The sequence below is a fragment of the Clinocottus analis genome, unplaced genomic scaffold, assembly GCF_023055335.1.
Source record: "Clinocottus analis isolate CAN_PGR_092001 unplaced genomic scaffold, fCliAna1.0.p SCAF_5, whole genome shotgun sequence".
Taxonomy (NCBI): domain Eukaryota; kingdom Metazoa; phylum Chordata; class Actinopteri; order Perciformes; family Cottidae; genus Clinocottus; species Clinocottus analis.
The window spans coordinates 10,921,601-10,945,550 of NW_027176207.1; the positions used below are offsets into that span (position 1 = coordinate 10,921,601).

Sequence of the window (23,950 nt, forward strand, 5' to 3'; positions counted from 1 at the left end):
GCATGCATGCAAAGGCTGGGGGGCTTAGTGTTTGCATGGGCACATATAATCTAGGGCTAATATTTGTGCCTGAATCATTAATTGTGGGAGTGCATATCCCCCCTCTTTCCTTCAATGATTGAAGATTTTGTAACATCTCATTGAGTTTTAAAACTCAACAAAAAACAAACAAAAACTGGGAGTCTCTTTGTCCAAAACAAAAGTCCTTTGTCTTTATTTTGAGTCGTCATGTTTTATTTCCTCCGCTTAGTCCTGACAAACAAACACAAATTAACTTTTATACCCTCAGAACTGTCTTTTAACCCCCCATGAGGATTTTTCTTACTAATGAACAGATGAGTATTAAAAAACAAATATTGTGTCAATTAGTGTCTCTGAAGATGTCTTTAAGACTGTATCAAAAATGTGACGAAAGGCAGAAGCAGAATTATTTCTCTAACGGGCTCAAGGGGGCACCATTGTAGAGCCGGTGTGGAGGCTTGATGTCTACCGTGAACAGTTTAAGTTGTACTATGACTTGTAGTAGTATTTGTTTTGCAATTATTTAAACTTGTTACATTTGATTCTATGTGATGAAAAATATGTTCAGTTCATTTTAGTTTAGATTCTGTTTTATACCTGATACTGCTGCCCGAGCCTGGTTCCAGACCTCTGAATTTCAATGCCAATACACTGACAATGTCCAATGATAGATCAGTCATTTATATAAAAATCAATATATAAACATATAAAATGTTAAAAACACTGTCTTCATGTATTTAACTATGCTGGTGTTGAGTACTCAACATGTGCACTAAATAATGTTTACTAATGAACAACTGTCAGTAGAACATTAATATTAGTGATACAAAGCTGCATTGTTTGTTAAGATTGATAGTTTTTTTTGCGGTGAGGCAACCCTATCATTCATTTTACCCTTCATCCCAGTAAACCCCTGAACTGGTGTCTTGCTGAAGTGCATAAGCGAAAAGTAAACTTGCTTATAAATGCCCTCCTGTTAGACCGGGTTGCTGCGCATCCGGGACGATCTTTGAAACTGTGTTAACCTGACAGCATATTTGAGTGACGGAAGAAATAAAAGGTGTCTCCTCGTCTCAGACGGTGCAATTTAAATGATAAGTGGAGGGATGAAAATCAGAGAAGAAGTGGTTCATGGGGTGAGGTTGTTTCCGAGTGTTTAATGGAAGACAAAATAACAAAACACAGCCGAAAAAAGGTGTGCAGTGTATGCTAATAGCATCTTGTACAGAATACTTTCTTTTCAAGGACACACTTTTTTGCAATATGCTTAAATGCCCAATTTATGACCCAGCTGTAAACTATCAGGTAGCTCCACCACCCAAACGAATAACACAGAGTTAGTACATTTTTAAATTACTTGACAGGTCATTTAAAACACAAACTTATGACGATGACAAGTAAATCAATGGCACATTCCTTGTGGCCTCCTTTTGACTTAAACCGTTTTTGCTTGGGAGGGGAAATAGTTTTACATTTCAGTTTGTTTGGCACCACTGTGTCTTCGTCACATGTCTTTGTCATGTCAACCTTTTTCTAGTTCCAGCTCCAAAGAACAGGAGACCATCTGATATAATAGAATAGAGACTGATGGGATCGGAGAGAAAGATGGGGTTTGGATAAAGAACTAAGTAAAATGGGACAGACAAAGAAAGTCATGCATGACTGAATAGGCGCGGAGGTAGCAGAGAAATCATAGTTATTAAGATACTGTTGCTGTTTATCCAGATTGTCAGCCTGTGGTTTGTGTGTGTATGCATGTTTGGGTGTGTTTGGTTCTCCCAGTCACCCAAAGCATGTCTGTACAGCTGGTAGAAGGCAGTGCTTTGCTCATAATTCAAGTTCAGGCTGATTTATGTGCAACATCTGTTCACTAAACCCCCCAAAAAAGAAGTCAAGATAATACAAATTGAATAATTATGATTTTAAGTGACGTATGTGGTGTGAGAATTAACCTTCAGGGATTTATTTTTGGGTATGTGAATTAAAAATAATGATTTATCGTAGATAATTTATTAGACTGTGTTCTACAGATTATGATATCTATTTTAATCTAGTCATTAATGCATATTGTGTGTCTCAGATCAGTGTTGTCGACAGTTTAAAAAATGTGCAAAGGGAAGAATAGATGGGATTATCCTCTGTGTATCAGGAGTGAGAATGTCAGCAGTTGACCTACTGCTTATAAACACGACTAACTAACTAATCTGGTAATAATACTCAAGCAAACTTAAAAAGTGACAAACCTACAGAGCTTGTCAAAGAACCCAGATGCAGCAGGCATCAGTCAAAATATCCGAAATGCAACATTTTCTATCAGTTTATTATCAGTAGTATATTATTTAAAATATGTGGTTTGCATATTTTGTCTTTGCTGCCGTCTCGTGACAGCCGTCATCACCGCTCTACTTTTTGTTTGCCAACACATTCCTGAAGATGATTGGGTAACCTGTGTGTTTTCTTTCATCGGTTGGTCAGAGTTGTCAGCTAATGAAAGGAAAAAAAAACAATCTCCTGTTTGTGCATGCATGTGTGTAAGAGTGTGTGTGTCTGTCTTAAAACTTGGCTGTTGTACTCCCCGAGGGGATGGCACGCCTCTCTAACTGACTTTGGCACAGTGCCTCCCTCAGCTTGTTTGCCACCCTTAACTATCTCTGCGCCACATGGTTGCTGTAGAAATTGTAAAACATGTAAACATCTCACTCTTTATATAAAGAAGTGAGGAAATTATCTGACATCAATATGAAGTATGTAATGAAAATTTTAAAAAAGTTTTTAGTACTGAGGAATTTCTCAAGTGAAGGGGATTTTTCTTCTAAAACAGGAAAAAGTGGAAAAACAACATTATTTATTCACTTGTTTTCAGAAAAGTACAGAGAAAGAGTTTAAGACTGATGTCTATCAGACATGTTCTTCTACGTACGCTGCACATAGACTCACTGTCACATGTTTTATTCCAGTTACTCAAACTTGTTTGACATTATTTTCAAAGAGGATGTGAAAGATTTGTTTTTTTCCAATCTACACAAACGAGCTCTCGGGTGAGGCACTTAATGGAGCTGATGTCATGACAATAATGGCATATACAGCAGGAAGTCACCTCGGGGTAAGTGCCTCCTGAGAGACACGAACTAGCCTACCTAGAGGGAAAGATGCAGATGAACAAAAGTGTGTCTGACAATTGTTTATGTATATTCACCTTTGAAGAATGAATACTGGTTTAGTGCCTTGACTGTGTGTGAAATGGTCTTTCTTTACTTTTTACAGAAAACTTTATGTGGAAGATGTTAAAACATTGCTGTTTTTTCTTTCGCAATAGGTTCTTAAAGTGTTGATGGGGAATGCACAAGTCTTCTTGATAAGGGAAGATTAGCCAGCTTTAGAGAACCACATGTAATTAGGGAGAGACCAAAACAGTGAACTTTACTTCCTGGAAGATTATCTTTTATCTTAGCAGAGAGCTCATTTGGGTTTTGAGACCTATACATTCAATTCTGGTATCTCTGAGTTTTTTGTCATGAAGAATAACTTCTACAGTTTTACTTTGTTGGTATTTTTTAATTTATTTTTTTTGTCTTTTAAAATACATCTGCTAATGAAGACTTTCACAAAACAATGCATGTGTGTCGGTGTGTTTGGGATTCTTCCTGTTTGTGTTTGGCTTTGTTTCCCCCCTCTGTAAAGGGGTGTGTCTTCCCTCAGTAATCCTACACCATTAACACATTGAGTTTACTGTAACTGGCTAAACAGCCTCGACCAGTGAGTGCAGAGACTCTGGCGCTTACTCACACCCACATGCCATGTGTTGGCTGTTTGAATCAAGCCCATGCATGCCATTCTATATGTCTTTACTACTATGTGAGAGGGAAATATACTTTAGGACTATGTGAGAAAAAAAGCAGGTGCGTAAGCAAGAAGGAAATGTTTTCCTTATTGTCAGTCCGTAGTGACATGAGGGGGGGTTGTTGGAAAAACCCCCAGAGTGTGAAAGAAGAAGGTGAGAGGGAGAGGAGATAAGAGAACCACCCAAACTTCCCAAACCACCCAATCAAGGTGCGTTCTTGGAATTGGATCCCTCCCTTCTTCACCACCTGAGAGCAGAGACACACAGCAGTGTCTTAGAGACTCAGAGCGGGGAGAAAGGCAGAGAGAGAGAGAGAGAAAGAGAAAGAGAGAGAGAGAGAGAGAAACAAACAAAGCCAGGAGCAAAAAGAAGGCATAAGGTGATGACAGCTGAACTTTCACAGAACATAAACTTGCCTCTCAAACAAAAGAAGAAACAGAGATATTTTGTCGTATCTTAAGCAAGAGGGAGAAACTCTTGAGGGGAGAACCTGAACTCTCAGGAGAGCTGTGTCTCTGAAACAACAAAGCAATGAGCTCACTGGCTCAGGATTGAATGAAGTCATCAAAAAGACAAGAAATTGGATACCAAAAATCTGACAAAAACGAGATGAAGATAACGGAAACGGGAATTTTTAGGACTACCTGAACAGTTTGAATCTTTTTTTTCTTTTAAGAGTTGTGTTTTTGAAACAAAGCAAACAATGGTTCTTTCTGTTTGTTCCTGCTGAGTCTACTGTAGAACCATCATGTAGTGTCTTCTTGCGAGCTCTAAGGTGGGCCAGGTTTTGACAATAGACAACCAGGAGTGGGGCGAGCTCCTGCGCTCTGTAGAGACATGTCTCTAGAAGATGTAGGAAGCACTGCAAGTCTTGGGGTGGAAAGCAGCACTTCAGACCACTACAATGGCCACTCTCTGAGCCAAGATCAGGATCAGGATCTGGACCACCAGAGCCAAGGCCAGGATGGGATAGTTATGGAGCGTATTGCCTCCCTGTCGTTGGACATGTTTGAGCCCAGTGACTTCACTGGGAGGTTTACCAAGATCCAGTCCAAGTTCAGAAAGAGGACAAGGATCTTCAGAGGTAGGTGCAGACAAGCTTCCGGATCTTTTGTTTTTGTTTGTTTAGAGTGAACACAACAAGTTGAGAGAACAATTAGCCTAGTTAGCCTCCTAGTTGGTTTGAATGAGAATGACCTGAGTGGTTTTCTCATGCTGGAAATGGTGGAAAGGCTGGTGGAACATCCAGCTGACATAATGGTCCTCACCCCCCCCCTCCCCTCCCGCACCCTCCAACTGGGATTTGTAAATGTTTTAGATCTCTTGCCTGTTCAGCCCCCTCTGTCTCTCCATGTATGCCACAACACTGTTCCTCTATGCTGTGAATTGAGAACTTGACTTGACAAGTGTCTTTGTTGTGGTTCCTGTGAAAAGTGATACCTTCTCTGTTTTGAGAAAATGGCACAAAACTACTCCACTAATCCATATTATAGAGAGAGAAGGGGGGGGGGGGGCACAGGTATTTAGTTTTAGCCCCACACTTTCGACCACATTTTTATTTGGCTGATACCATTATTCAACAGAATAATCTTTTATATCCTTTAACATTACAGTCAATAATAGTGAAGATGAGTAAATGAAGACTTAAGAGTTCAAATGTGTCTCTAGAATAAACTTGTGCTTGTGAAACTAAAAAGGTGATGTCAGAGAGATGAGAAAGGAACTCGTTTTGTATCTGACAACATATATTTTTACAGGGAAAGGAGAGGTCTGAAGTGGTTCCTGTGAAACAAAATACTACCTGCGCAAACATGTCTTTCAGGGAAAAAATACTTCTCAATAAATGAGCACATAGATCATAAAATTCAAATTGTCAACACAATAGAAATGTACTTTTATGGGGCTTCTATGCTATTATAATGTGCATAATAATAATACGTAAGGCTTTGATGTTGGTGAGGCAGGTATGCCTGGCATGAAAACTACTGGCACACACACATGCACGCACACGCACGCACATGCATGCACACACATACACACACACACACACACACACACACACACACATTCTTCACTTAAGTTATCTATTTGATCAGCCCAGCTGTGTCAAGGAGACACCGCTGTGTGAACTGTGACCCTCAAACAGTCCCTCTGTGGATATGTGGCTATTTGTGTGTGTTTGTTTGTGTCTGTGTGTGCGCTTGTGTACCCATTTGCTGTGTTGTGATCAACCAGTTATCACCCACAAGCTCTTGTCATAAGAGTCCAGTGTATATATGTGTGTACGTATGTGTGCATGTAGGGGTGTGTGCTGCTGTCTGTGTGGAAGAGTCGCATTCCAACAGCTGGCATGCCCAGGCCCCTGCTCAGAATGTGAGGAATCCTAGGACCTCCATAAGGGTGTGTGTGTGTGTGTGTATGTGTGTGTGTGTGTGTGTGTGTGTGTGTGTGTGTGTGTGTGTGTGTGTGTGTGTGTGTGCGCGTCTATGTCTTTGTTTCGTAAGCTGAATAAATGTGTCATTCTGTGGCATATGTCCCTATTCCCTTTATATGTCCTGAGTTTAAATAGATGAGAAGATGAGTTGCACAAACAAACACTTTGTGCTCACACATTTCTCTGTTCTATTTTTCTTGACTTTGCTATTTAATCCTGCAAGAAATGTTGCTCTTACTTTGCCTTGTCCGCAGCTTCCACACTCAAACAAAAACTACCTGGGTCATCATGTTTAGTTTGCCAATGCATAACAACTGAAACCTCCCATGGTCCCACAGCTGGCCGACGTAGCTTTTTTAACCCAATAAGAAATGTGAGAAATAGGGTCAACAAACGGTAATACTTGTCGTGTTCATACTTTCTTTTAGGTAAGAAGAGATGAGGTTGTGGTGGTTTGAGATAATAAAGAATGGTAAAATAGTATTCAGTAATCATCTTTGAGTTCAGCTGCTTGGTGGAGGGTATATACACAAAAAAACATGCTCAGTTGCAGGAAGACAATTTAAAAGTCAGATTTGGTTTACTTTACTGTGATTGTCAACTTGCCTGAATTAACCTAATTAAGTAAGCAGGTTAACACAAAGGCAGAAATTGTTATTTGCTGATAGTGATTGGCCCCGGACTGTAATGGAGTAAGCACAAGTTGCAGACAGGAATAGGCCTGCAGCAGTTCTTTTCTATATTTCTCCTCCTTTGAGATTCGACTGTAATTGTCTGTTAATGTGAACCAGGCCATCTTGTGCTCGGTAGCCCTCCTGTGTGTCACCGCTTTGCATGATACCGTAACTTATGTACTTTCCACTCCTCTCCGCACTCTCGTTTTCTCTCCCCCTTCTTCTATTCTCCCTCCCTCACCGTTTACATGTCTTGTGGCACTTCTGCAGTTCATCCAGGGAATTACATGATGACCCCAATTATCCACTTTTACTTCCACTCATAGTCACCCTACCACAGCGTCATTGCCGTGATGGCCATCATACATTTCTGCTTTGCGACAATTGGGAGGACAGCTAAGTAAATGTTTAAGATGAAGGGAGATCATTTATTTACACTATCCATTGTCTAATTGTGAGAAACAATGCTGAAGCTCTTTAAATCATTCGTCAAGAATGTAAGGTTAATATTAGCTGAAAGCAAAGTGCTAGTGAATGTTGGTGTTAGTCCACATAGTAACTTAAGGAGGTAATTAACACATTAAAAGTGGCTGCAGTGGTAAACCAGTGAAAGGCATAGTTATATGGTGTTTTATCAAGCAAGCCCAGTAACTACATTTTTTTTACTCATTAAAATCTCTCTAGCCAAGATGAGATGTTTCGCAGATGTTTCGTTTCAGTTAGATGTCTTAGACTGAAACTATATTTGCAAAATCAGCCAGTATCATGAACCTGACGTGAAAACAAAACTCCCATTTTATTGCCAATGAGTTGATTTAGCTAAGCAGCATGATAAAAAACTTTACCATTGTATAGAGATTACTACAAATGATACAATCAAGTTCATTTACTATGCAGCACCACCCTACAGTGTGTCACTGCTGTCATTTCATCACCTGACACGTCATCCTCCTCCTGTGTTGATAGGGTAAAGCAAATTAGCACCGCACCTACACATCAGATGTCTTTTTCTCAAATAACAACTGTCTATATTGGAACAAACAGCAGCAAGTCTATCTTTAAGTTCTGTAAAGACTGATTTATACTCGGGTTTTACGCAGAGACGCAAGCATGCAAGACACGCATGGCCGAACTTGCGTGGTCAGATCGGCCATTTTGCGTGCTTGCGTGCGTCACCCCAAATTTCTGACTATCCGTCAAAGCAACGCAAGCCCACAAGGCTGTGATTGGTCCGCTAACCACATCCTTTCTGAGTCTCGCATTTCCGGTTTCATAGCATAATACCGCTGTTTTCAAAAGCCATAGCAGAAACACAAACAATGGATCCCGTTGAAGAACGTTTGGCTGAAGAGGTCCGCAAATATGAGCATTTATATAACCCGTCTGACGGAGTATAAGGACACGCAGATGGAGGTGAATTCCTGGAGGGAGATCTCGGTGAACGTCAGTATTCAGGTCGACTCTAAACGGTCGTTGCGCCACCTACTGTTCTGGCGTATGAAAAATGCACAGGCACTATAAACCAAAACGAGTTCGTCAATCCAACTGCGTGGCCAGCCGCAGTTGTAGTTGCAGAAGTATAATTCAGCCTTAAGATTCTTAAAAGACTTATTTTTTACTTGTAACAAGATGGAGGAGATTTTCATTCCCTTTACTGTTTAGGATTTCCCAGCCAGATTTAACCTCCCAAAACCCTTTCCCCTACCACTCACCCACACTTAAAATGAAGCTAATTAGTAAACCGCCCCCAGGTGGAAGCTATTAATTCCCATGGGAGCATGTCTGTTACAGTGGTGGTTAACTAATGCATTATGTATTAGTATTTACACACACACACACACACACACACACACACACACACACACACACACACACACACACTTTGATACTGTCTGGATGCTTTATATTAGAACTCCTCTGTCCAACACAAATACAACCAAATGGTCATGTAAACACAAGTCTCCTCCATTGAAATTCCCCCTTAAACTACATCTATTGTTATTGTGCACCATATGGTGAATAAGGAGTGATTTTGGACACCGCACCACTTCATACTCAGATGATCATCTGAGGCAGTGCTGTCATTATTATTGTTCCTGACTATTTGTTGATACGGACTGCTTGTCAATGATTGGTGATCACTAATTGCAAGGCAGAACGGAAACAAAAGTGATCAGGAAACACTCGATTTATGTCTCTTTTGTTTCTCTCATCTTAATTTCTCCAGCATCCCTCCTCCCACTGTCTCATCATTGTCCCTCACTCCTCCCCACATTCCCCCCTGTGCAGTACCATCTACTGTACGTTATTGCATCCATCCCTCCCTCTCTCTCTCTCTATCTCTCTCTCTCTCTCTCTCTCTCTCTCTTTCTCTCTGTCTCTCTCTCCCTCCCTCCGTTTCCCTCCCTCTCTCTGTGTCTTTCCTCTAAGAGGATTGGCTGCTGGCATCTACCAACATCTGTGTATCACTGTCCTGAGAGAGCAAAACAGAGAGGGGATGGGGAGTGTTAGCCAGCAAGATAGCAATACAGAGCGCAGGCGAGGCTGATTGCCGTTCTCTTATTCTATCTCTTTGACACACACACACTCTGTTTTGTGCACATGCGCACGTACAAAGGCACACACACACACACACTCAGCAACAGACAGCCGCAACATCCGCATCGCTGGCTGCCCACCCGCATCCCAGTCTTTCTCTCTCAGAGCGCACTCCTCTTTCTCTCACTTGCTCTGTCCGCAACGCCTCATCCTGCCGTCCGGTCCTCCCTCTGCTGTCTGTCACCGTGGCGACATAGCCTCTGCAGCCATGGCGACCAGCCAGCAGGATTCGGGCTTCTTTGACATCAGCATCAAGTCTCTGCTCAAGTCCTTAGGAGGCAGTGAGTACAGTACAGCTACCACATCAGTTGTTGATGCCGGTGTGCCAAACAAATGTGTGATGCGCGACGACTAGCAGTCAGTAGATCCTGCAGTGTTCCAGCTACGCATATTTTGTTTTGTTGATCTGTGTTAGTGGATGAGACTGAAAAACAGGCAGCATGCAGCATGATCCACACTGTCAATATCTGGCAATGTTACGTAATGGAATAATGGAAGGGAGAGAAAACAGCTCCAGGGTTTGTTTTGAGTGTAAATTAGTTTACTCTGAATTGTACAGCATATTATTCTGTAAAAGCAGAAGTCAGTCTCTGAATTTCTTCTAATCTTCGTGCCAGCACTAAAAGTTAAATACACAGGATCATGTTTACATGTTTTATTATTCTGTCAAGCTTACGTGTGCTGTCGACAAACAAGTAAAATCATCTTAATCAGTCCTCCAGTCAGTCAGTGGGTGAGTGTTTACTAAACAGAAAGTGAAGCTACTGTATGTCACGCTGAGCTAGTCGGGGATGAACGCTCAACAACAACATCATCCCTGACTATCGCCAACTGGACATGCTGTACTTTCACCACTTTCAGCAATAGGCTTATGAGCCGGGACATTAAGTAAAAAGCACAGCTGTTTTACCACTGGGGCTCTAATATAGTTGTGACCATGCAGCCTGTAGTTTCCCTTTTTATGTTTCTTTTCTTCAGACTGTAGGCTTTCCTGTCATTGTCATTTGTTTGTGTTGACTGGGACACTGCTTTTGTGTTGGGACCTTTCTGTGAGACGTCTAAAAGTGATAGATGCCTTTCAATGTGCAATATTTGCTAAATGATCTTTGTGTCGTATGTGTCCCCCTCCATCAGACGCCATATAATTGGTATTGTGTGAGTGGTCGGCAGGGAAGCTGTTTAGGCGTGTGCTGAAGGTTACTGTCAGCAGGGGGTTATGTTGGTTTAAGGATTACAGATGAATTGCAGAGGATGCGTCGATGGATCCCCCGTCAGCCATTTATGTGATATCATTAAAAAAAAAGAAATTACAGGAACCTTGAGGAGATGGTGTATGCGTTTCCTCATTTAAGGTCTGGCTTCTTTCAGCTATAGGACCTAATTCAGTCGCTTATGGGTTTGTCTGCCCCAAGGTCATGATGATGAATGCAGTCAGAAGGCTTGAAAGGCAAAAAACAGGCCTGATAGGTTCATGTTAGGTTTGTGTTTCCAACATGAGTTACTTATCGAAGGAAATTGCTAGATAAATAGCTGACCTCATCAAGTTAAAATAATGTTAAAATTATTCTTATTTTTAGCTATATGTCACATTTTCACTTTGTATATTTAAATAAACTTGTGTTCAAGCGTATTTGTTTACCTTTGTTGTAGTTAAAGGTGCCATAACTGACCGACTAAAGGACCTACAGTAACACCATGAAAATGCCAGAATACATTTATCAAATGCATTTTCAGTATTTGTGAGCTACCTCTGCAACATTCAGGTTTGGTTCTGTTCGGTCTTGTCGGGGGCAGTCGGTGTGTTTGTGGTAATTGCCTGTGCTTTTTAAAATGACTCATTGTGCTGCCAACAAACTATACAAGCTATGCGAGAATGATTGATCCTTTTACAAGCCTAGAAAACTTGTTACGATGCTTACCAACCCAGACTAATATCCTGGGGTCTTGATTCAAACCTCTGTGATGACATAAGTTCGAAAGCTGTGTTCTTGATGAGTCAGGTGGTGTTTGTGTGTACATGTCTGTCCTGATTCATCACTTCAGTATGCTTGTTAGTTGGTGTGACATGATGGATGGAGGTCTAGATGAGAAGTAGTCTCTCTTCTAGTGAGAAGTAAGTATTTACGTTATCAATTTACAAATTATTTTAGCTTTGGTTTATGCTTTTTTTGTCTGGAAAGTGGTTACATTTTTCATCTTGTGTCCAACCACCTCAAACCCCAAATGTATTTATTTTACCTTTTTGTTTAGGGTTATGTATTGGTAAGAATCCAGCGATATGATACATATTCAGGGATTACAATTAAATATTTAGCGAGACTGTGAGCAAGGCAAAATCTTGCGATTCATAAAATCAAATATTTTCATCTATAAAGAGCACACCGCCATATGCATCAAATCTGCATTTGCATTTGTCACTATAATTTTTTCATGAATAGTTTTAAAAAAAAATGTGATTGTGGGATAGTAACAAAGATCTGTGGCACACAGTGGATCAAATTGCACTAAAACATAGTGCTATGATGTTGGATGTTTAGGGACTGTGATTTTTAAAATCCACACAGCATCATAATAATATTAAGATATTCAAGTGCATCCATATTCTACTACATCCCTACTGTCGTGTATGACAAAGAAAAGCATTCAAACCTCACTTTGAGAAGCTGGTACAAAGGAGCGTTATTTTTTATTATCCAAATAGTTGCTGATACATATTTTGTACATTGATTAATTGACTACCGGTCAGTGTTGCAGGTCTACGACATCCTCCCCATCTCTGCTCTCTATCTGCTTCTTTCTCATCTTTCTTTTTGACATCTCGGTATGAAATAAACCTTTTAGGATATAAAATGTAATTAAATCAAGTTTAAATTGTAATGACATGGCAGATTACTGCTGATTAATCTTTTGAAATGCTGAGTCATACAAATGTCTACGAGAGTCCTGGGAAGTCCTGGGTGTGCAATATCAACAGCTTTATCGGTCACGTTACATCTTCCTACTCTCATTTCTTCTCCCCGAGGCGCACACGCGCATTCACGTCTTAAATTATGTCACATAGACGCCTTACCGGATTATCTCTGTTTAGAGTCAACCTGATATTCTCTGAATTAGATCAGTCCCATTTCCATTTTAGTTTAATCACATTACTTAGTTTTCCTGATTTGTCACTGTGTTCCTCAGAAAATGATTGCGTACATGTGTATGTGTGTGTTTTTGTGAGTGTGTCTGTGTTTGCGTGTGTGTGCACTTGTAGGGGTCAGTGGGAGTGGTGGGTATGTAAGAGAGTGACCTCCAGTGGTCTAAATATAGCGCCTCCCTCCGCCCCTCGTCTCTCTCTCGGGGCAGTGTTGAAATTCCAACCCAACTCTTCTGGTCAGATCTCCACAAGAAGCAGACTTTGCTTAACTGCTGCTGACAACTAAAGGGCAGCCACAAAACCACTTTGAAAGACGCACTTTATTGCAACACAACGCTCCAATGCAAGGATTCCAAAGTCACGGGAGCCGTCGTACAATGAAGCGAAGGCAGGCCGGAGTCGCACCAGAAGCTGAAGTTGAAACTGATAGTTAAGCTCATGCAGTTCTCAAGCATGGGGCCCTGCGCAGCCTCTGATCTTCCCAAGCCTCTGCTGGAGCAGTGCAGTGGAATATTTCTAGATCCTCGTTGGTAGAGTTCACTCATGACGGAGTTGGTCGTCTCTTCTGCTATTTCGAGAAGGCACTTTGGCGTCATCTCTTCCTCCGTGATTGCAACACTTGCAGCTCTGAGGCGTCAAGTTGTCTTCACTTGGGCCGTTTTAGCCCAGCAATGGCTCTCCCGGTCTTTGGATGTTGCATATCTTCCTGTTTCATTTGGAGGTACTGTGGACTACAGCTGCCATGACAGTTTTCTTTATCGCCCCAGGCACACGTCTTTCACTTTACCTGCCTATCATTTTCTGAAGGATGGAGCTTGACACTTTTAGCTTTGGTTGAACCTGCCCTGTGCCAAAGCCAGACAATATTCTGTATTTTCTGTCATGGTGGAATAGTTGGATATTAAAGACAACTTTCTCCTGTGCTCACTCCACAAGGAATTTATTTGACTTGTCAATCATGGGAGCTCAATTTTACACCTTTTAGACGCAGCTACCCCTCCTCAATTTCCTATCCTTTCCCATCCATCCTCCATTCCACTGTTCCAGCCAATTTTACCCACTGTATCCTTATCTTTTCGACTGTCTGCACCATGGAAGTGCCAAATAGATGGAGCAGGGCTAGTGTGATCAGCTTCATCAAGGGCCTTGGTAAGCTTGCAGGGGCGTGTGTTCCTGTGCACGCACGCATGTTTGCCTCATTTTAGTGTTCATCTTACACACAAATGGGTCTATGAGGCCTGGGGGACCTGTTCTGTCCGGGAATAAGTGTTTAGATTTCACCTCTCGTGTGAGGCTAGGTCATGTGGTCAAGTTAGACCTGACACTGACACTGGTAACTCACACACTTCAGCCAATTCTTGCTCTGGGAAACTAATGCTTTGTTTCACCTTACGGAGAGAAGTGTTTCATGCACCTTGTTCTTCTCAGGATGTTCAGGGAATTAAACTTACTGTTGTAGGCTTCGTGTGAGTTTGTGTTTTCGTAAACTGTATTGGTTGACATGATTAATAATAATCCGAAGTGGATGCACAATTTAAAAAAAGTCTTGCCTAAGCTCTTGTCCTATAGCCACCAACGCCATTTCTTACAGTGATGAGCTCGTTCTATTTTTAAGGGGATGACAATATTCCTCGAGATGCGTGACAGGAAATGCCCTCCATCCTGATAGCTCTCCGTCCGTCTGTCTCTCACTTAAATCTCTGAGACTTCAGCCACTCCCTATCTATCTTTCCGTGAATGTTTATCATTACGTCTGGCGAGAATTAATAGTGCCCAGTCTTTCTAATGATGTAATCAGAAGGGAGGAACGAAAACATGGACTGCCCTGTGTGTGTGTGTGTGTGTGTGTGTGTGTGTGTGTGTGTGTGTGTGTGTGTGTGTGTGTGTGTGTGTGTGTGTGTGTGTGTGTGTGTGTGTGTGTGTGTGTGTGTGTGTGTGTGTGTGGAAGGCGTTGCCTGTCAAACTTGAAGCACATTCAACACAAATCTGTCATGACAGGAATTTTAACTTTAACCGAAAAAAATGATGAATTGATTTTCTGACGTCGACAAATTCTTTTCATCCAAGAATGAGGTTCATTGCGACGAGAGGCTGGAGAGTGAGCATGAGGATCTGTGACTCAGCTGTATAGTGTCAGGAGGTTCTTTTGATGAAGATAACAGGAGTTTGTATAGGAGCAGTTGGAGCTGCAGAAGCGGTTGTGTGTTTAAAACTCTTAACCTAAAGATTTGTAGCCTTCTTAACGTCCTAACAGACATATATACACGTTTTTAAATTGAGTGTGACACCCATTCTGAGGATATCATCTCCAATGTCAGTTTCAAATAAACATTCATAAATCTGATTGAGTTTTCTCACTTTGAAAGAACTCCAGTGATAATTGACTCTTCATTCATGGATACATGGCAAGCAGGAACCGCCATTACATAATTGGGCATAATTAGCGCTGCCAGTTTGTTACAATGTGAACAAATAAAGGCAAAAACAATGGTTAAAAAAGTTGATCCCCAACCTCCAAACAATGAGAACAGTGGTTCCAAAATGTAAGCGCATGATTATGCTCCAAATAGAAGTAAGACAAAGAACAATAACAGTGTCTTAGGGTGACATAAGACATATACTTGATTTATCCCCAAGGGAACATTTGGTTGGGACAGCAGCAAGCAGAGTTGCGTATAAGAAATTTAAGAAAATTAAATAAGAAAAATGCAAAGTATATGAAGTGTGTAAATACAGTGTACAGTGAAAGCGGTGCTAGGGTTATTGATGTTGATGATTCGATTGACGGAGGATCTGGCCCGGGGTGATTTATTATACAGTATTTTACCTGTCTCTAACTCGCTGGTGCTTCCTGACTCCCCGCAGCCTCTCCAGTGGGACTGAAGCCGCCCCTCCCGCCAGTCACTGGAACCTTGGGAGAGAGGAAGGGTCCTGTCGTCATGGCGCCCGTCAACGTGGACCCTGAGAGTAAGCCGGGCGAGTTCGTCCTCAAAAGCTTGTTTGCCAACTTCACCTTGCTCTCCGAACGCAAGATTCGCATCATCATGGCCGAACCCCTGGTGAGTGACTTTGCATCTGTGCCTCATTTAGTTTTGTCTCCGTCTCTCATCTCTCTCAGGTTACAGCGTCATTCAGGGATGCATCGTATCTGATTGTGTTACTCAGAGTGGCTTTAACAGTTTATGTTGACTTATCTTTTTTTGTGCAGAGGAAGTGATGACTACAATGTACCTCTATGCTAAATAGTATATCCCCATCAGTGTGTCTTATATAACTTTATTTAGAAAAGGCCGAACACATTTTCAATATTTTCTGTTCCTATTTTTTTCACAGTCATATTTAGGCCTTTTCCCCCCCTGATCACGCATTTCTGTTTTAAACATGAAAAAGCTTCCTTTACATATAAGCAAACCTGAATGATAAATAGTAATATCTCATCTTTTTGGAGAAGGAACTAGTTGTTTTATTTTCCATCTCACATTGAGACACACTGTGGCTTCTTTGCAGGCTTTATTATTTGTCACTTGCCTTGTTGGTGGCGCACAGTGCTTTAGTATATTGCATTGTTTTTTCTAATTTCCTATTGCCTCTGGTGCATTTAAGTGCCCAAAAGCTACAGCTACAAAAAAGTTTGTTACATCAATTCAAAACTGTAAATCCCTGTAGTGAATTCCTATCATAAGGAAAGTAAATTATATGCTCCACCTTGTATGGAAAACATATTTTAGTCTCATCATACCCCCAATGAATGAATTTGATCAAAACAAATGTGATTTATGTGGTTGTCCTAGATTTACATATCTGCCTGCAGAAGTAACCAAATATGTATGACGTACTGTAACCCAACCTCTGAGTCTCTCATGTTACCTTTTTGTCACACTAAGTGTACCAGAAACGTATTCTTCCGGTTTAAATGTTTCATTTAAAATAGTATGTGTTTTAAATCTAAATGTTTTAGATTGTTGTATGTTTATGGCACTTATTGCTGAACACCTGATATGTTTCACAAAAGAAACATAACAAGGTTAGTGCCGGAGCAGCTAGTTTCATACTAAGTAGTGAAGTCGGTCAACGGCATGTTTTATGCACTTAGTCGATAATCACATTTACATTCATCTGAAATCACAACACTAACATATGTTTCCAGTGTCTTCACTGTTTACAGACTATACAGGTTGGAGTCTGGAGAGATAGCAGTTAGTGACACTGAGTTTTGATGAGGGCTGAAACGATTCCTTGAGCAACTCGATTGTTTAATCCGTTTTTTTAAAACCAAATTATAATATGGCTCTAAATGGGTTTCATGTAAATTATTATGGAAATCAATTAGTTCTTCTTTTTAAGAGCCTTGTCTTTTTTCCTCTTTTGAATGTACTAATGCTTTTTTTAATAAAGCAAAAGTATTTATTTAATTAGTGTGTGGTCAATCTGTAGAATAGCGATAGCTTCAGCTCTCCTTCTGATCACAAAGTTTCATTATAAAATGTTATCCAACATTAATGTGTTCTCTTCTGTCTGTTCTCATCTCACAGGAGAAGCCACTTAACAAATCTCTGCAGAGAGGAGAGGACCCACAGTTCGACCAGGTTCGTGTAGCTGACATGGACACATTTGACTTGTCCTGACCCTTTTTTTCTCTCTCATCCACATCAGCCCCAGCATCGTTTTATTTTGAGAGTGGAATTAACATGTGTGTGTGTGTCTCTCTCTCTCTCTCTCTCTCTCTCTCTCTCTCTCTCTCTCTCTCTCTCTCTCTCACACTAACCTTGACCTGCTCTGTCTTTCTTTCGGTGCAGTTGATCAGCAGTATGAGTTCTCTGGCAGAGTACTGCCTGCCGTCCATCCTGAGAACTCTGTTTGACTGGTACAAGAGGCAGAACGGCCTGGAGGACGAGTCCCATGAATATCGACCCAGGGCCAACACAAAGTCAAAAAAGTGAGCAACATTGATTGTAAAACTCTTCTCTGCACCTACCTGAGAATTTTAAGTAGATTTGGAAGTCTAAAATGTAGAAACACTTTTTTAAACTTACTTTTTAAGACAATAAGCAATACTGGAGTAACTTTTAAAGGCAGAAGCTTGTTTGCAAATCTCAAACACACTGCATACGGATTACACAGAGCCGCGTAGTGAATCAGATAGTGCCTTCAATTAATTAATTATTGGACATATGTTAAAAGCAGATTCTTGTGTGCTGAGTACCAAGGCAAGAACAGGAACGTGCACTTGGGTCTTGATAAAAAAATAAACTAATTGTTTCTTTTTTTCTATCTGTTTCAGTGATGAGCAACAGAAAGACTACTTATTGGAGAGGAGAGATCTGGCAATAGACTTCATCTTTTCTCTTGTGCTTATAGAGGTTTTGAAGCAGGTAATTCTTAATTTACAGCGTAAACAACATGTACATTACAAAAAAAAGACTTGTAAAAAAGGCGTGTGCTTTTTGGGCTTGTAAAAAAGAAAAGTCGGTCGTCAAACAGTATTTCAATCACTGGAAAACAAAGCTGCACTGGTTAAGTAATATTTGTCAGGAAATAATTTTGGATATTTAACGGGAAATGTATGTGTACATCCAATCACTGTTGATGATGCATGTTGTCAATTAAAGCAAGACGTTCCTTAGCTGTATTGATGGAGGAAGCTGAGTTTGCATCTGTAAAATCAGTTGTTCTTCCTGCATTCAGCGTCTTCCTTAGATGCAACAGTGATGTAGTAGATCCCAGGAGCAACTACAGGCTACTTCAACTTGTATTTCTAGTCTCCTCCTCTGGATAGCCTGGAGGAAACAGAACTTCCTAAACCTGTTGTACGTTCAATTGGGAAAGAGCCATGCCAAAATATGAGTGCAGTGGATGTTATGAACAAAGACACATTTTGAATTAGGTATCAAAGAAATGTAGTAGAGAGATGCAGCGGATTCTGGGCTTTAGAAACTTTAGAACTTGGCTTTCTTGATCAACCCTGTGGAATTAACTGCTTCGATTGACAACATTTACTACCAATGCTGATCACCAACTACAAGCCCAACCCCCCCCACCCCCCATGAACGACCTCCGCCTGGCAGACGAGCTGAACGAGTTCTACTGCCGCTTTGAAAGACAATGCAGCAGTCCTGACGCCATCCCCCGCAGGCCCATCATCCAGCCACAAACCCCCAGCCCATCAGGGGTTCACACCTCTGCACCTACCCTCTCCCCCCCGCCACCGTCCCCAGTGACGACTCTTTCTATTCAGGAGAGAGACGTCAACAGGCTTTTTGAAAAGCAGAACCCCCGCAAAGCAGCGGGCCTGGACTCTGTCTCCCCCTCCACCCTGAAGCACTGTGCCGACCAGCTGTCTCCGGTGTTCACTGACATTTTCAACACCTCCGTGGAGACATGCCACGTCCCAGATTGCTTCAAGGCCTCCACCATCATTCCCGTCCCCCAAAAACCTAGGATCACAGGACTCAATGACTACAGGCCCGTCGCCCTGACCTCTGTGGTCATGAAGTCTTTTGAGCGCCTGGTCCTGTCCCACCTCAAGGACATCACCGACCCTCTGCTGGACCCCCTGCAGTTCGCCTACAGAGCCAATAGGTCTGCAGACGATGCAGTTAATATGGCCCTCCACTGCATCCTCTAGCATCTGGACTCCCCAGGAACCTACGCCAGGATCCTGTTTGTGGACTTCATCTCTGCTTTCAATACAATCATCCCGTCCGTGCTGCAGGACAAGCTCTCCCAGCTGCACGTGCCAGACTCCACCTGTAGGTGGATCACAGACTTCCTGTCTGACAGGAAGCAGCACGTGAAGCCGGGGAAACACGTCTCTGGCTCCAGGACCACCAGCACCGGTTCCCCCCAAGGCTGCGTTCTTTCCCCTGTGCTCTTCTCGCTGTACACAAACAGCTGCACCTCCAGTCACCAGTCCGTCAAGCTCCTGAAGTTTGCGGACGACACCACCCTCATCGGACTGATCTCCGGCGGGGATGAATCCGCCTACAGGTGGGAGACTGACCACCTGGTGACCTGGTGCAGCCAGAACAACCTGGAGCTCAATCCTCTGAAAAAAGTAGAGATGGTTGTGGACTTCAGGAAGAGCGCAGCCCCACCCACCCCTCTCAACCTGCATAAGTCCCCCGTCGACGCTGTGGAGTCCTTCCGCTTCTTCGGCTCCATCATCACCCAGGACCTCAAGTGGGAGCTGAACATCAGCTCCATCACTAAGAAGGCCCAGGAGAGGATGTTCTTCCTGCGGTAGCTGAAGAAATTCAACCTGCCGAAGACAATGATGGTGCACTTCTACACCGCCATCATTGAGTCCATCCTCTGCTCCTCCATCACCATCTGGCACACTGCAGCCACTGCCAAGGACAAGGCCAGGCTGCAGTGCATCATCCGCTCTGCCGAGAGGGTGATTGGCTGCAATCTGCCGTCCCTCCAGGACTTGTTTGCGTCCAGGACCTTGAAGCGGGCAGGGAAGATTGCGGCCGACCCCTCTCACCCCGGACATAAACTCTTTGAGTCCCTTCCCTCTGGCAGGAGGCTAAGGTCCATCAGGACCAAGACCACCCGCCACACAAACAGTTTTTACCCAGCAGCAGTCGGGCTCATCAACAGAGCCCGGGTCCCCCACTGACTGACTCTGTCTCCCCCAGGACCTTCCCTTCTCTCCCTTCTCTCCCTCTCTCCCCTGCACATCCCCCCATACATTTAAAGTCACTCGCCACTTTACCCATCACCTGTCACTTTCAATAATCATAACCTCATTCTGTGCACTTTACTTTACCTTTACTCTTATTATTGTTATTATTATTGATCGTTACTCCTTTATTTCTTATTTTATAATTGCATCACTAATTATTTACTGCATGTTACTTATTTACTTACTTATTACTTGTTTTTATCCAAATGTTATTTTATACTTTCTTTTGTATAGTTAAATGTTCTTTGTTGTTGTTGTGTTGTGATGCACCTTCCGCCAGGACAAATTCCTCGTTTGTACTAACTCACGTGGCAATAAAAAGATTCTGTTTCTGATTCTGACTTAAGCTGGGGCAAATTTCCAATTTAGCAAATTACATTATATCAGTTATCTAGTATTTCCGACCCCACTCATGTTAAACTGTGTCTAAATTAACTCAAATTAAAATGTTTTTTTTCATATTCTTGATTCACTAAAGAACATGGAGATATATTGCACACCAAGTTCCCCAGACTGTTATCAGGAACATAGAAATACCGTGTTTTATTTGGACGTATTGTTTAAATTAAATGCTCAGATACATCGAATAAAAAGAAAGAAATCTGACTAAAATAATAATACACATTTTCTCTCAATGCAGATCCCCCTCCACCCACTTTTGGATGGACTCATCCAAGAAGTCATAAATCTGACATTCAAGCACTTCAAATACAAAGAAGGGTAAGAATGATCACAAAAAGAAACAAATCATTTTCTAGAATGTATTTAGTGAAATATTTTCTTCACCTTCTGACCAACTGCCATTTAGGAATTATGTTTTTTGGTTATCACAGTCTGCAAATCACTACATACTATAATATCCATGTGTTTTGTTCACTTCTTAGGTATCTGGGACCCAACACAGGCAACATGCACATAGTGGCTGACCTCTATGCGGAAGTAGTGGGAGTTGTAGCTCAGTCCAGGTAATGTGCAAATTGGTGTTTATGCTGCTTATGTGTTCAAGAGTAATGCAATTTAAATCAACAATACATTTTTCATATTGTTTGTTGAGGTAATTTGCCAGGTTCATAATAATATAATAATATCTGAAGTCTCATGAAGATGCAGAGTATTCCAGTAAATTAATTTCCAGTTATTCAAAGTGCTACAATTGGCCTTATATTTTTGCCAATTTTTACAATAAATTAATTGAATATCTACAATTAAATTTTAAAAGTGGTTTTATTTACTTATTCTTTAACTTCAGAAACAGGAGAGGAAATAATCAAATATGTGTGTGTGTGCACATGTATGTGTGTGTGTGTGTGTGTGTGTGTGTGTGCGTGTGTGTGTGTGTGTATACTCGCATGCACGTGCACGTGTCTGACTGATGGCAACTGAGGATAATGACACTCCAGATGATGGTCCTCGTTCTGTGTAATGTTGTGATGAGAGATTAGCACTGTTCCCATTTTCCAGGAGGTTATTACTGTGATGGAGGAGGTTCACAGGGCGGCTCAGAAACACACACACACACACACACACACACACACACACACACACACACACACACACACACACACACACACATCTCTGCACTTCTATCTTTCTCTCTCATTGACATAATTAATTCGCTCCCTCCCCCTTACCCTAAACTTAACCGTCACGACTGGATCAAAGTCAATACGGAGATTTAGTTTAGCAAATGCAGACTGTCGACTGTGTGGGTGTTTTTTCACTTGATTAAGCTTCCTGGATGATTGTAACAATCCTTTCAGTGTTATTTGTTTGTAGTACATTATTTTTACACAGAGCTGTGAAAAGGTTGAGCACACACTGGCACATACTTTATTCTTGGTATTAGTGTGTGTTTTTCCAGCTTGGTTTATGGATCACAGTGTTTATGTGTATCTTATTTAAACACTCAGCATTAAACAGAAGGCTGATGGCTGTTTCACTTACTTAACTGCTGTGGCAACCCCTGTGAAGCATGCAAAAGCATGCGCGAAAAAACGACCAAAGAATCTCGCACACACATACACATTCCCTCCACATCACCCGTCCAGATGCCATTCTAAATTTAGGCCTACAGAGCACTTTTGGTAAAAAAATATTTGGATGTTGGATACATACACCCGTTTTTGCAAATGCAAAAAAAAACAACAGGTGAATACAGGAGTCCGAGTTCAGTTTGATATGAGCAAATTAACGCACATGACATTCTTGCCATTTTGTAGTTATTCTGCTAATGATACCATCACTCACCTGAGACCGGGGTATGAAAACATTTACGAACGCTCCAAAGAGAGCAACTGGTCACATCTGGTTGCTATTCACTCTCTAGGTTCCCAGCAGTGAGGAAGAAGTTTATCTCCGAGCTGAAGGAGCTAAGACAGAAGGAGCAGAGTCCCTACGTCATCCAGTCCACCATCAGCCTCATCATGGGACTCAAGTTCTTCCGCATCAAAATGTATCCGGTGGAAGACTTTGAAGCCTCATTCCAGTTCATGCAGGTAGAACTGAAATCATTTCGTCTCTTATCTGATTGTTTCATACCAACACATTGCAAATAGGCTCTGGTTTAGGAATCTAACGAAGTATTTCACATGCTTTTTGTCCATTCACTTTCATCTCTGGAAGCAGTTTAGTGCTATCAAAAAGCAATTGTATCCTGACTATCAAGAGGTTTCCTGAGAGTAATTAGGGTTTTTATTGTCCCTTTGATGGTAGTTGCGGTGGTAAAAATGTTTCTCTTTTCCTTCACCAGTAACAATACAGGGATTAGAACCGATGACCTTGCATTCACAGCATTATCAAGTACATACATTGTTTCTATAACTGTCTTTTACTCTCTTTCTCTCCTCAGGAGTGTGCGCAGTATTTCTTGGAAGTGAAGGATAAAGATATTAAACACTCATTAGCCGGACTCTTTGTGGAGATACTTGTTCCTGTAGCTGCTGTAAGTGCATTTCATTTTACTGCTAAGAGCACCTCAGTGTACTTTTGCTTTTTTTTGGATTAATTTAAAGCCGGAGTCCCACTGAAGTTATTGTATTTCTGCTGTACAGTGTGTCTGCTGGTCTTAATACACAGTGTTTATCTTGAGAATAGTCATAAAAGAGTAATGAGAATATTTAAAAAAACGTAAGTTTGAATATAAAGTGTTTTATTTGTCTGTATGCATCATGAAGTCTGGAAAAAGCATCTTTAAACTAACTTTTTTGTTATTCATCCTCCTCCCAGAATGTGAAGAATGAGGTGAACGTGCCGTGTCTACGAAATTTCGTAGAAAGTTTGCACGATACCACATTGGACCTGTCCTCAAGGAAGAAACACTCTCTGGTAAGTTTCTTCTTTTATTCTGTTTCATCACTGCTCCTCTCTCCTCATGTCCTCTCCATTAACAGTAATTGGGGAAAACACTTACTGTAACTCTTCAACATGTGGGCTTTTATCTTTCCATGGAAAGGAGACAGGAGTGCAGCATGCTGTACACAGGCATTTTAGAAGCAGTTCCCTTATTAGGATAGTGGTTCTTTATGAACAAGACTAGTATGAAAATGACCTTAAAAAC

General features: G+C 41.5%; 1 protein-coding gene across 4 annotated transcripts in view; it reads left to right on the top strand.

Annotated features, from left to right (window-relative positions):
- fryb (furry homolog b (Drosophila)) overlaps positions 1–23,950 on the top strand; it is a 59,356-nt gene that overhangs the window by 3,618 nt on the left and 31,788 nt on the right. For 2 of the 4 annotated variants that reach the window (XM_068601335.1, XM_068601337.1), the window contains exons 1-10: positions 9,488–9,849; positions 15,573–15,766; positions 17,240–17,293; positions 17,504–17,643; positions 17,989–18,079; positions 21,035–21,114; positions 21,279–21,359; positions 22,721–22,889; positions 23,243–23,335; positions 23,620–23,718. In XM_068601335.1, the coding sequence (XP_068457436.1) occupies positions 9,777–9,849; positions 15,573–15,766; positions 17,240–17,293; positions 17,504–17,643; positions 17,989–18,079; positions 21,035–21,114; positions 21,279–21,359; positions 22,721–22,889; positions 23,243–23,335; positions 23,620–23,718 (1,074 nt within the window). In that variant the 5' untranslated portion in view covers positions 9,488–9,776. Of the gene's footprint in view, positions 1–9,482; positions 9,850–15,572; positions 15,767–17,239; positions 17,294–17,503; positions 17,644–17,988; positions 18,080–21,034; positions 21,115–21,278; positions 21,360–22,720; positions 22,890–23,242; positions 23,336–23,619; positions 23,719–23,950 lie in introns of those variants that run through there. The other 2 variants (XM_068601339.1, XM_068601338.1) reach the window with 2 other exon arrangements.